The sequence below is a fragment of the Aedes aegypti genome, chromosome 3 (genome assembly GCF_002204515.2).
Source record: "Aedes aegypti strain LVP_AGWG chromosome 3, AaegL5.0 Primary Assembly, whole genome shotgun sequence".
Taxonomy (NCBI): Eukaryota; Metazoa; Arthropoda; class Insecta; order Diptera; family Culicidae; genus Aedes; species Aedes aegypti.
The window spans coordinates 184,709,171-184,722,347 of record NC_035109.1 but is presented as its reverse complement, the minus strand read 5'-3'; the positions used below and the strand labels follow the sequence as shown (position 1 = coordinate 184,722,347).

General features: G+C 39.5%; 1 protein-coding gene across 1 annotated transcript; it reads right to left on the bottom strand.

Moving 5' to 3' along the window:
• Positions 1 to 5,053: 5,053 nt before the first annotated feature.
• On the bottom strand, positions 5,054 to 11,137 carry LOC110678977. Its single transcript, XM_021852728.1, has 3 exons — positions 10,916 to 11,137; positions 10,657 to 10,841; positions 5,054 to 5,367 (listed from the first exon to the last, which is right to left on the bottom strand). The coding sequence occupies exons 1-3, from the start codon at positions 11,118 to 11,120 to the stop codon at positions 5,182 to 5,184; spliced, it is 576 nt and encodes a 191-aa protein (XP_021708420.1). The 5' UTR covers positions 11,121 to 11,137; the 3' UTR covers positions 5,054 to 5,181.
• Between the last annotated feature and the right edge of the window lie 2,040 nt (positions 11,138 to 13,177).

Sequence of the window (13,177 nt, the reverse complement as noted above, 5' to 3'; positions counted from 1 at the left end):
TCAGCGCAAGAAAGAAGTGAAACCGTGCAGCGCAGCGAAGAAGATCTTCGGTCGTCAGTACTCACAGTGTAAATGGGAGAAATTATGTATCGCTTTATGGCATCGCAAGCGTAAGGAAAAGCTGACGATCAGTCGTCTCTTCGCTCGTGCTGTCTGTGGTCTGCTCTGGTCTTGGGCGCAATGAGGAGAAAAGAAGAAAATAACCACAAGAACAAAGCTTCATCGCGAGCAGCTCCAGGAAGGGAAAAACAGGGGGCATTTATTTGTTCATATGACATTTTTAGCAGTGTGATTCTCCTGTAATCGAAGGGAAATCTTTAAGCATTGGAATGATGACACTGTAAGGTTGTAGAAACATATACTAATTTATAAACACTACTTAAATACTGTGGAAGTAGCTGAGCTTTAAGCTGAGAAAAAGACTCCTCTCCAGTAGGGACATAACTCTCAAAAAAGATTCCAAAGAGGGCTCCAAGTATAGCGTTAGCGTTAGCGTAATTGCGGTATACTTCGTACATTGGATACTAGCAACATTAATGTTTCGTTTGATTATCTCATCCAGACTGCTTACATGAACAAGGCTGGGGAAGAAACCTTGAACCAATCTTGAATAAAATTACCAAGCGCATGAATATAACTATTCCTGGCCACGCCCATCTTCACCGTAACTTAGGATAGGGGAAGGAAATGTTGATATAGCACTTACTTAATGAGAGGCCACCGACTCAGTGACGCCCTCATAAGTGCTACGGTGGAGGAGGTTGGGAGAGGTATTCAGTCAGGATTTGCCTGTTGAGCTGGCGATGGACCCAGGGTGTTTGTTGTTTAAGTGTTTCAATTTTTAATCTTTTGATAGCCGGCAATCAATTGTTCAATATTGCGCTTGAAGGTGTTATGCGGAGAGCCGGACTTAACAGTCGAGGCACGATTTTCACGAGATCCGGACAATTTGTTTGCTTCGTGGACTACTTGGATATTATTGGGAGAAAATTTGAAACGGTGGCAGATTTTTTCACCCGCCTAAAACGCGAAGCAACAAGAGTCGGGCTAATGGTGAATGCGTCGAAAACAAAGTACATGGGGCCCATTCACAAATTTCATAACGCTGGAGGGGGTGGGTGGGTGTCCTAACGATGTTACGGTCCATACTAAAACTGAATGATATTCATACAAAAAGCGTTACAAGGGGGTGGGTGGGGGTCAAAAATGGCCAATTTCAGCGTTATGAAATAAATGAATAAGCCCATGCTGGTTGGTGGAACTGAGCGCGACAGGACCCGCCTAGTAAGCAGTGTTACGATAGACGGAGATAGCTTCGAGGTGGTGGACGAGTTCGTCTACCTCGGATTCTTGTTGACGGCTGACAACAATGTTAGTCTGGAAATATGATGGCGCATCATCAGCGGAAGTCGTGTCTACTTTGGGCTCCAGAAGAAACTGCGGTCAAGAAAGATTCACCCCCGCAGCAAATGTACGATGTACAAAACGCTTATAAGACCGGTAGTCCTCTATGGGCATGAGGCGTGGACTATGCTCGAGGAGGACTTGCAAGCTATTGGGGTTTTCGAACGCCGAGTGCTAAGGACGATCTTCGGCGGCGTACAGGAGACGCTGAGCAGGGCATGTTGCAAGAATGCCGGACAACAACCCTGTAGAGATGGTGTTCGCTACGAATCCGGTCGGAACAAGAAGGCGTGGGGCGCAGCGAGCTAGGTGGATTGACCAGGTGCACCAGGACCTGGAGAGCGTGGGTCACAGTCGAGGATAGAGAAAAGCGGCCATGAACCGAGTGAATTGGTGAATTATTGTTGGTGAGGCTTTATCAAGATAATTGATGTAAAACCAAATAAGTAAGTAAGTAAGTAAGTAAGCCGGCAATCAAAAGAGAAAAAAAGTTTATTTAGCTTTGAAAATATAAGGTTTCTGCTCAGTATTGAATATAAAGCAGAACCGATCCCTCTAGGGTCATCGGATAATAATGAAAAAAACACGTTCTGAATATGTAAGCAGACAATAATCAACTGTCATCTGCCTAACAATAAACCGACTGGAACGCACAAACCGAACAAAAATTCCAATTATCAAAAACACGCAAAAAAAAACAAAAAAACGTGCGAAAACCTACAACTAGTTCCGCGACAACTAACATGTTGAAATACGTTATCGAACCAACTTGCCCGGAAAACGTGTGAAAATATCGATTCTAGAGGTTTCGAAGCATAGCAATTTACTTCACATCTGCATTCATGCCGGAACGCGAAAATCTATCTAAGGGGTCTATTTTGTAATTCGAGCGGTTTCATGTGACTCATCTGTAGTCATTGTTGATCAAAGCAAGCGGTGCCGTGTTATTTACGTGACCATGGCAACGAGTGAATTCGGCACCGCTCAAACGTCAAAATAGTGAACTCGTGCAAAGGTCCATACTTGGAGCCCTCTTTTGAATGAGATCGAAGTGTGCTATAATATAAATCGGACGCGAAGTGAAAGAAAGTGTCTCAATAGATTCGGGCACGCAGAGTCGCCACATTGCCCAGATGGCCCAAACATCGAGGAGACACCGCAAAATGTAGTTTTTGACTGCCCGAGATTCGCGGAAGTGTGGAACGAAATGCTGGGAAGCAGCAACGGAGATCTAAACCCCACCAATATCGTGCAGATAATGTGTCAACACGTAAGTACGTGGCACGCGATGAACAGAGCGTTAACGCAAATCCTGTTGTCACTGCAATAAAAAAGGCAAGAAGTCAAGTAGGCGTCGAGCCGCGGTTGGAGTAGGCTAGATCCTCCATCGGGGCTAGGTCGTTCTACGCATATTGTCCCGCGGTCCGTAAGGTTTACACAGAACATGGGATAAGTGGGCGTAGAAGGGCAGTTCAAGCGTTACGTAGTATCGGTGACGGGCGCCTGCAAACCAGAGGTCATCCCTCAACCGGAATTGCAGGGCCGACCCCGGCACTTGACCGACCAACATCGCATCGGAGTATGCTAGGTCCTCCGCCGGGGACTAGCTGAGTAGATCGCGAAACAGCACCGGCAAATGATCGTCGGGGTGCCCGTGAACCAGAATCGCACCTTCCACCGGAATTACTAGACCGACCTTGGAATCTACCCGGCCAGCTTCGGAGTAGGTTAAGTGTACTGAGTCGGGGACAAACTGAGTAGCATCGGTTCGGGAGGTCTTCAGACGTCGGGAAATCTTCGTTGGATATCCTACTCCTACTCCTTGGATCCACCATCGGGGCTATTCTGAGTAGTCCGTAGGCTTTAGTCGTCGGAGGGTCAGTGAACCGGAAGTCATCCTCCAATCGGAATCGCTGGGTCAAATTCGGCACTCTACCGACCATCAACGGAGTAAGAACAACGCGTTAAGTTACTGGTTTCGGGAGATGTTCCTTCGTCGGTGAACTCTCCATCGGAATAGCCTAGCTTCACCGTCAGGAGCTATGCCGAGTAGTGTTGAACACGACGAATCGCCAGCTTTGGGTGGCATCCTATCGACTACGAAGGAGATATAAATGTAAATTTATCTAAATCGCTCTTAAAACTATACAAAATTTACTTGAAGTTACTTAAATCTTAGAATTACCGCTAGTTGTATTATATTAGGTATTGATGGTTGAAGAACGATTTATGAGAGATATCGTGGTTAAAATACTTACACTAAGGTTACTCTTACAGCTAAAACTATTGAACCTTGCTATACTATACAATCACCCGCTTTTTACCTATAATTAGTTTAATTTATTCAAGATGAGAAATTTAATTTCCCATAAAAAATTAAAACCCCAAAAATTTAAGCCTAAAACACATAGTAAAATAGAACAGTCAAGGTGTTTTGTGCGCTGCTAGGATACATCTTCCAGTGTAAATAATGGTTGCGGTATCAAATCACAAAACGTTATGCTTGTTTTTAATTATGAATCGTAGTTTACGGCTAACCAGCCGAGTGGAAGTTTAACAACTACCGAAAAGCTAAACATTACATATACTTTGCAATTGGATTAAATGGACAAATTGATGCGAAGTTTTTCGAAAAAGTTACACGTTTTCTCAGTGAGAATCGAACTCACGACCCCCTGAGAGGACGTATGTCCATTTAATCCAATTGCAAAGTATATGTAATGTTTAGCTTTTCGAAAATTGGTAAGATTTATGTTTTCGTAAGTAAAATATTGGTAACGAATGCTTAAAATCTATTCAAGAATTCCGTGATTCAACCCGATCCACCGGAATAAATTAACGAAATCAACGATTCATCTATCGCCCATCAACACGGACTTGTAGCCCAAGCCAAATAAAGGTGGCGTGGTACAGAGTCGTTTTCCCCTTTTCCTCTGTACCACTCTCGAGATATCCATCCGTAATAGACTGTTGAGTGATAACCACAGAGCTTTAATCTTATTAGCATCCCAGATAGCCGGGGTTGGTGAATGTTTCGCTGAATGTTTTTCTAGCTTTGCTAGAAATGCAAAAATTCTATATATAAACAAAACTAAAACAAAATAAGCCCTGGGTCTTCTATAACGCGGATTCCTATAACGCCCACCAATCATGTCTCTGGGATAAATAATAGTTGATTATTTATGGTTGCTTACCAAATATATGTTTGCTAATGTAGAATTACTGAACAGCAAATTTCGATTACTAATTAATACTTGTAGTTTAACTAGGAACAATCAGTTTTGATTATTCTTAAATCATACGAAATCCTATTTAAGTGTCAAAATTGTTAATCCCATCTGTCGGAATATCAAAGGCTGTATCATCCCAAAACATGAGACTCTTGCACTGCCTATGTGCACTTTGTAGCACCACGCGATGATGGGAGATCATTATAAATCGAAACGAGCGACGAGAAACAACTCGCTGGGAAGGGAGAAGAGGAGCCTTGTTTGATTTGAGCAGCGAGAAGCAACGCAGCCATGCCTACAAAACCCGTTGAAATCGTGATTCGAAATTATAAATGCGTCGTCGTCTTGTCGTTCTCGTATGCAGATGAAATAAAGAAAAACAAACGAAATTACATTTGAATATGGCCGAAGCCGTCCATGTTTTTTTTTTTGGCTGTTTGGGGAACGTGATATAAATAACTGATCCGGATTGATGGTGAGACTGCAAGGCCTGGGGGGAAAGAATATTTAATTTCGATCGGTCGTTGCGATGATTCGATGGATGTCTTCATTGGTCGTTTTTGCTGAAACAGGCGCCATAAACGACCACTCCCGATTGAATGGGCGGTAGCCTGTAGAGGAAATCACTTGGCTTCATGCAGACTTCTTCCATTTCTTGATCCCCCGAAGATCCCTTCTTTGTCAGATAGTATCTCTCACATTTCTCGAAAAACCTTATGTACTCATCGGCATCCTGAAACATAATTAAGCAAAAGGTGATACTATACATTTTCTAAACTAGTTAATTATTGTGGAGTACCTATTTCAAGTAACTATTGCAAAATAGTTTAACACGAATAAATGACAAAAAGCCAAACTTCTGAAAAGTTCCTAACAAAGCAAATCATTTCCTTCCGTCTGTTCTGTCGACATTTTGTATTTCGATTGTTTACACTTAAGGAAATATTTGTCTCCTTTATTTTTATTTTTTAAGCTTTTATTCAACAATTAGCAAAATGATGATTTTTTCAGCGCGAGTTGTACATATGTCCAACGAGGCTCGCCGAGTTGGATTAATGCAACGAGTGCTGAAAAAATCGAGTTTTGCAACGGGTTGCATACAACATTTTTTGCTATTACGAAAAATTCCGTTGAAGCTGGATCATTTTCAAAAAACATTTTAACAGAAACCACGTATTTTTCAATCGCGTAGGCCGCAACATAGTACAGTACAGTACCGGGTTCGGCTGCCATTTCTTCGAATGCTGAACGATTTGTTCCGAAACAAGTTTTGTCTGAAAATGCAGTTCACCTAAAATATATTTTTCTCGGTATCCATGCAAGATACTTTGTTTCGGAAGTAGAGCGTATTAGAGCGCATCCGGATGCGAACCGAATGCACCACTCACGAAGTTAGGTATCTCTTATAGATTCTGAGAAAATTCTAACTTCAACGAGAAACTTATTCTAACTTTTTATCGCGCCGACAATATCTTCTTTTTCTTCTTCTTGGCATTACGTCCTCACTGGGACAGAGCCTGCTTCTCAATTTAGTTTTCTTATAAGCACTTCCACAGTTATTAACTGAGAGCTTTCTTTGCCAAAGTTGAAATTTTCGCATTCGTATATCGTGTGGCAGATACGATTATACTCTATGCCCAGGGAAGTCAGGAAAATTTCCTTTACGAAAAGATCCTGGACCGACCAGGATTCGAACCCAGACACCATCAGCATGGCTTTGCTTTGTTGCCGCGGACTCTAATCACTCGGCTAAGGATGGCCGACAATATCACCAGTCTTGTATCTAGATCGCACATCACATATAAAATCAGATGATATAGCAGAATAGACTGGGATATTTGGCTGACGCATCTCAAACAGAACTGAAAAGTGCAACTTTTCAGCACCGAAAACAGTGCTGAAAAGTAGCACTTTTCAGTATTGTTTTTTCTTATCAATGAAAAGTTGATTGATTTGCAACGGAATCGCAAAAGGATTATTCTAACATTATTTTAGTCAGAAAAAAAATAGCTCACAATCAGATAAATTTATTTGCAAAATTTATCATTTAAGGCGAAGTAGGCCGTCATTTGAATTTGTACGCATCGTTGATGATTGTTGCTAATTCATCTCACGATTTCGAATAAAAAAAAATCAGTTGGTTTTGCACTGACACAGCTGAAAAAGTATCAGCATACTTTATGCATGTTAGCGCGTATAGTGATACTTTTTTAAGTCAATATAAACTATCAAGACTGAGTTTTATCACTTTGAAATGCAAGCTGAAAACTCATCACTGTTGCCAAAACAAATGACGGGCTACTTGGCCTTAAATACGATGTATTCGTGCTATTGCAATTTTAGTGAAAACTTTCCGTTTTACGGTTCAACGAAAAGCTATCGCAGCTGTCACATCACTGACTTGCACTGGTAAATAATCAATAGGCTTTAATGATACCTTGGATACCGTCTTGATGATTGTTGTTTGTTGCTAATTTTCATAGCGTTTTCTCTTTCAAGCATACTATGATTAAATTGTTTGCATCAATGATGGAATGATTTCGAAGCCAGCACTACTGCTACCTGCTACTGGAAATATTTTTTTTTGGCTTTCTTGATGCGTGGGATATTTCTGCAAAGAATTGCTTTAGAAAGCGTTTTTTGTCTGATCGCAGTACGCAGTTGGAAAGAAATGTCAGTTCGAACGGGTAGAAAGTTTCTGCAAGGAATCGGCAAGAAATTTCTTAAGTGATTCCTTTCCAGCAGCAAATTTAAATCTAAAAAGACCAAAAGCTAACAGTTGAATTTTGCAAACAAAATAAAATTGTAATATCAGCTCATTTATGCCTAATACTACTTTTAGACTAGAGCTTATATGGCGTAATATAGGCCCTCTTGATATCAGTTATAATATATCTAGTTTTCACTGCAAATAACAAGTATGAAATTTGACATCAAGTTAGCCTATATTGCGTAATATCAGCTATAATCTGAACGTAATTATTTGGGAGTTTCTTGCACGTTTTGTTCATTCAATTCAATAAAGGATGTTAGCTTTTTAAATAATCAAGTTCATTTTCAAAATTGGCGATATTTTTAGAGAAAATTGACACAATTCCATTATTTTGCATTCAATTAAGCATTTTATATTTGTTTTAGCATTATAGAAGCACATGTGGTAAACATCGAATATTATTAGATATGAAAGAAAATAAATTAATGCAAAATGTTCAAACTTTTGGAGAAAACAATTATTTAAGAACTAACAACACGGCCTGGCTAGTGACCCCTGTCCTGTTGCAATTCAAATCATGATGTGGATGTAGGCCTTTGCCAAAACGTCGATGAGAAGTAGTCATTTTTGACAAGCAATTGGTTTCGTTTTTGTACTACTACCTGACACGTTAGTCTAAGGAACGTAGTATAACAGATGCATTTGAAGTCACATTTGGCCTTAAGTTTTCGGAATATACAGAAGTCAAATCAGTATTTCTGTAAATAAGTCGAGAAATCCATACAGAGTTTGGATTTCGTTATTAAGTTGGTTTTTTCTAGAATTTTTGGAAGAACTTCGATGCAAAATAAGGCCTCACTAATTTCTCGAAAAGAGCTTGATAAATTCTTCCATTGGCAGGTGACTCCTCCAGAAATACCTCTGAACAAACCTCGATCAAGTCTACCAAGCATTCATTCCGATGTTCTCCAGAGAATTCCCCATCCATTTTCCTAGGATTTCCTCCTGCAAAGATTCTTCCGGTGATTATTTCGCAGATTTTTTCCAGTAGTAACTTCCAAAGATCGTTCAAATATTCCTACAATCCTACAAGAAATTCACGGAGTCAACGTCTCAAATAGTATTAAACTTTCATGTATTTACCTCGGATATTTTTACGTAAACGTCCAGCATTTGGGCTAAGATTTTGTTATTTGGAAAAATGAAAAATGTAAAGTCACACAGAAATCCCGGGCTTCATTTAGTCAATTTTTCAATAATTATTCAAGAAAATTATGCAAAAAATTGGATTAAAAAAGTCCTTTTTGAAGAAGTTCATCAAATTTCCTAAGAAATTTTATCAAAGAATATTATTATTATATAATTTCAATACAGTATATTAGGATTTTTTTCAGAAGCTGCTCGAAGAACTCCTCAAAAATTAGGTTCACATTTCAAACTTGTGTAAGAATTGGGGCGAAATGATCGATTTCTCTTCATCGATCCTCTCTTCTGTGAATATATGTAGGTGATAAGATGAAAGTTTGTTGGCATGTTTTCACCTCAGGATACAAGATTGCTTCGCTTACTAGCATCCTGAAGTGAAAAAGTACTAAAAATCTTGCAGCTTCTTTATTCGCAGAACAGATGAAGCGTGTGGGGCCTTCCTTAGCCGAGTGGTAAGAGTCCGCGGCTACAAAGCAAAGCTATGCTGAAGGTTTCTGGGTTCGATTCCCGGTCGGTCCACGATCTTTTCGTAATGGAATTTTTCGTAACTTCCCTGGGCATAGAGTATCATCGATACACGATATACGAATGCAAAAATGGCAACTTTGGCAAAGAAAGCTCTCAGTTAATAACTGTGGCAGTGCTCATAAGAACTCTAAGCTGAGAATCACGCTCAGTCCCAGTGAGGACGTTAATGCCAAGATGATGAAGCGAAAAAATCCGATTTTAGCTTTGATAGATTTAAAAATGATCAAAACAAAATCCATATGTTTACGTTAAAACATGTAAAAATTAAAAGAGTATATTGTCTATCTAAAAGTCTAAAAACCATCATAACTTTGTAATATGTTCTTATGTGGGTATAAACACAAACCTGAACCTTACAATGTTCTCAAGGGGTGTCTAAAAGAGATAAATAATTTTTGATAAAAATGTATATGTTACACATAGAATGTTCTTAAATTCTCCATGATGAAAGATTTAGAGGTCAGTGCTGGCTAGACAGGAATTGATTTTCCAAATACCAATATTCGGAATGTCATTGGAACAAATAAAATTATAACAGAAAGCATTTTGAATGCCATAAAAAATCTTTAAATATTTGTTTGCTACAAAAAGTAATATGATTCTCATTGTCAAAGTAGTTCCATTTTTTCTGGTACATCCTATATTACATTTGTCTTGACCAAGCGATGATATATTTTTTGCAATTTCTCATAGTAATAGGCTGATTTTCATCACGCCAATCTATCATGAAACGGCCTACTTTCCTGCACTGAAGTATGCAGTGCGGGAATAGTCATTACACAACTGAAACCAGTGCTGTAATGATTCATTACGCAACTGTTTTGAGTTGCATAATGAATCATTACACAACTATTTTTCAGAAATTGTAAAATGATGGTGAATGCATTCCGATAGTATTTCTGATTCCCTCAAGTGGTTTTCTACGAAATTACAACGAAACTTTTTATTTCCTGAAGAAATTCATTGCGAACTTCCTTGAGAAAATTCTTTAAAGAACCTTTGAAGAAATTCTAAAACTTCTTTTAGAACAGTAATCCTAAACAAAATTCTTGGAATAAAAATTTTTGGTTATACAGTCAACTCTCTATAACTCGAAATTGAAGGGACCTTCTCTGCCGTGAATCGCAAGTCAGTCCCATCTGTAACAAATTCAAATATCAAGGCAGTCCAAAACAAAATTCTTAAAAAAAATCCTATGGCTAAAACAATCCGATATGATAGTATACTGATCTTGAAAATACATTTCTATTATGATTTATTGTTTACGGCTAACCAGTTAAAAATAAACAAATACCATATAATCATGCTTTTACATCTTATTAACAATATTCGTTGGATCTTTTTTTTCTTATACAGTTAACTCTCCCTTACTCGATATTCGGTATCTCAAATATCGAGTTAGAGAACCATAGTTAAAATTGGGTTTCATGGCTAACTCGATGGTCCCTTGGATAGCAATTGCACTGATATTGGGTTCTGTACCTCCCTAACTCGATGGTCCCTTCAATATCGAGTAAAGAACAAAATGTCAATAGCAAATGTTAGCCTATGCCCAATAAGAAAATTTAAACTTACAATAATTTTCACCAGCGGCAGATGGATATGTTCTGGAGCTGGTTCGTCGAATGGTTTACTCAAGCCGCGGTTTAATTCCAGCTGCATCAACATGTAGGCTGTGTACCGATTTCGCATCTGTTTGTCCAACACGTTGCCTCCCATATTGTAGAACGTGGTCATCCACGATCGGGCCATCTGACGAACTGAAATAGGTTTAAGCTGGTTTAAGTGGACATGGGAATGATTGACTTACAATAATGTAGGATCATTGAATTACCTTCTGGCGTACATAGAAACAATAATGAAATGATCGAGCTCATATCTTCCTTGAAGTGCGCGTTCAACTTCTGGTCTTCCGAGTCAGCCATGATGCAAAATGTAAATTGACAATTGTAATGATAACGATAATAATTTTTAGTGTCCTTGATTATCAAATCGAGATTGGCAACTATGTGACAGCTGGAGTAGCGTTTCGGTATCATTTCAAAGCTTGCTGTTCTTTATGAAGTCAAATTGGTCGGCGTTAAGTCAGAGAGTCGGAGTGGACCAAGTATTGCTGTGTGCGTTTGAAATGCAATTATCAAATGCGGGAACACCAAATGCGGTAAGATTTTCAACAAGGAAGGCGAAGTCAAAATTTGGTTTTCTTTGCTAGGTTGGCGATGATATGCATCATGGTTGCTAAGTATCCTTTGGTTACTTTGTGTTACCGCATTTGAAGCTCAGATAGACTGGATTTGCACGTCAAATGCAAACAGCAATACAAAACTTGGGAAAATTGGATTATTCTTCCATTAGATGTGAAATTAAATTTCCTCCATTTTACTTTGACCACTACTTTGGATGATCAATGAAAATCTATAAAAGTATGCAGTCAGAGTGGACCAAGAGCTTATTACCCTAACAGCGAAAATAAATGCAAGGAATTGGAAAACATTTCAAGTGATTTGACAGATTTTTCGACACCGAATGATTCTTTTTCCTATCCATCGATAGAAATTCATTAATACAGTGAAACCTCCATGAGTCGATATTGAAGGGGCCATCGACTCATGGAAATTTCGACTCATGGAGGTATCACTGTATTACTTATGTCGATGCATTTGATTTTGATTTTTGACTAATTACCATATTTAAATGGGTGGTCAGAAATTACAACAATTTAAAAAAGACAATTTACACCGTCTTCAGCCAAAGGCTGCACAGACTAAACAATCACAAACATTAGGCAACGGACAACATACGGAACACCCAGTAGCCCAGTGATGAATTTTTCGTTTGACGAAAAGTTTCCACCGACTGGAGCGGGAATCGAACCCACGCATTCACAATACGCCTTAACGACTGACGCCGCTAACCGCGCGGCCACGAAGCTCACAATTTCTGAGCAGATAGAGTGGACCAAGAGTCAAAAAGCAAAAAACTAATTAATTATTGTTTATTTTTTTTTTTTTTTGAGTCGATTTCAGAGTTCAATACAAGTTTTTGGTAGTTCTGTAGTGTCTGTATGAAATGTCTTATTATTTCGCTTATTGGACCAGTATATTTTGGCTGGTATATTATTTATTATGTACCAATGTACGAGTTCATTAGTTCGACGTTTGAGCAGTGCCAAATTCACCCGTTCCCATGGTCACGTTAATAACACGGCACCGCTGAAACGTCAAATAATGAACTCGTGCAACGGACCAATGCACGAGTTCACTAATTTGACGTTTGAGCGGTGCCGAATTCACTCGTTGCCATGGTCACGTAAATAACACGGCACCGCTCGAACGTCAAATAGTGAACTCGTGCATCGGTCCACAGTCCATGGCTATAAAGGGTGTCCACGATAAAATTGCCACACTATGAAATTGCTCTAACTTTTTAACCGTTGGGTAGAATTTGATGAAAATTTGAGTGGATTTAGTTCATAGTGCATTATTTACATCCGCAAGTTTTAAAGTCCTGTGATCAAAACTCGCCGAAATGGAATCGAAAGAACAGCTCGTGCGTGATAAAATCTTGCGCATTCATCACGAGAACAAAGATCTCTCGCATCGTTCCATCGCTAAAACGTTGGGAATCGCGAATTCCACAGTGTCGGGAGTGATTAAGCGGTTAGAGGAACGATTGACCACCGATTGGAAGCCCAGAAGTGAAGCAAAAAGTATTCCGTACAACACCAAAAATCACAACCTCGTAGTTGGGGCCTTCAATCGAAACCCGAACGCTTCCGTTCGGGATGTGGCTAAGAACCTGCACCTAAGCCGAAGTTTTGTCCAGAAGGCTGGGCTTCGAATGTTCAGGTACAAAAGGCCCCTAATCGCGACGAGAAGCAAAATAAGTCCGCCAAACCCCGTGCCAGGAAGTTGTACCTCAACATGCTGACGAAAGTTGAATGCTGCATCATGGACTACGAAACATATGTGAAGGCCGACTTCAAACAGATCCCCGGCAACCTGTTTTTTACGGCCAAGGATAAGTTCAGCGTTCCGGAGCATGTCCGCACTCAGAAGATGTCCAAATTTGCGAAGAAATTCCTGGTTTGGCAAGC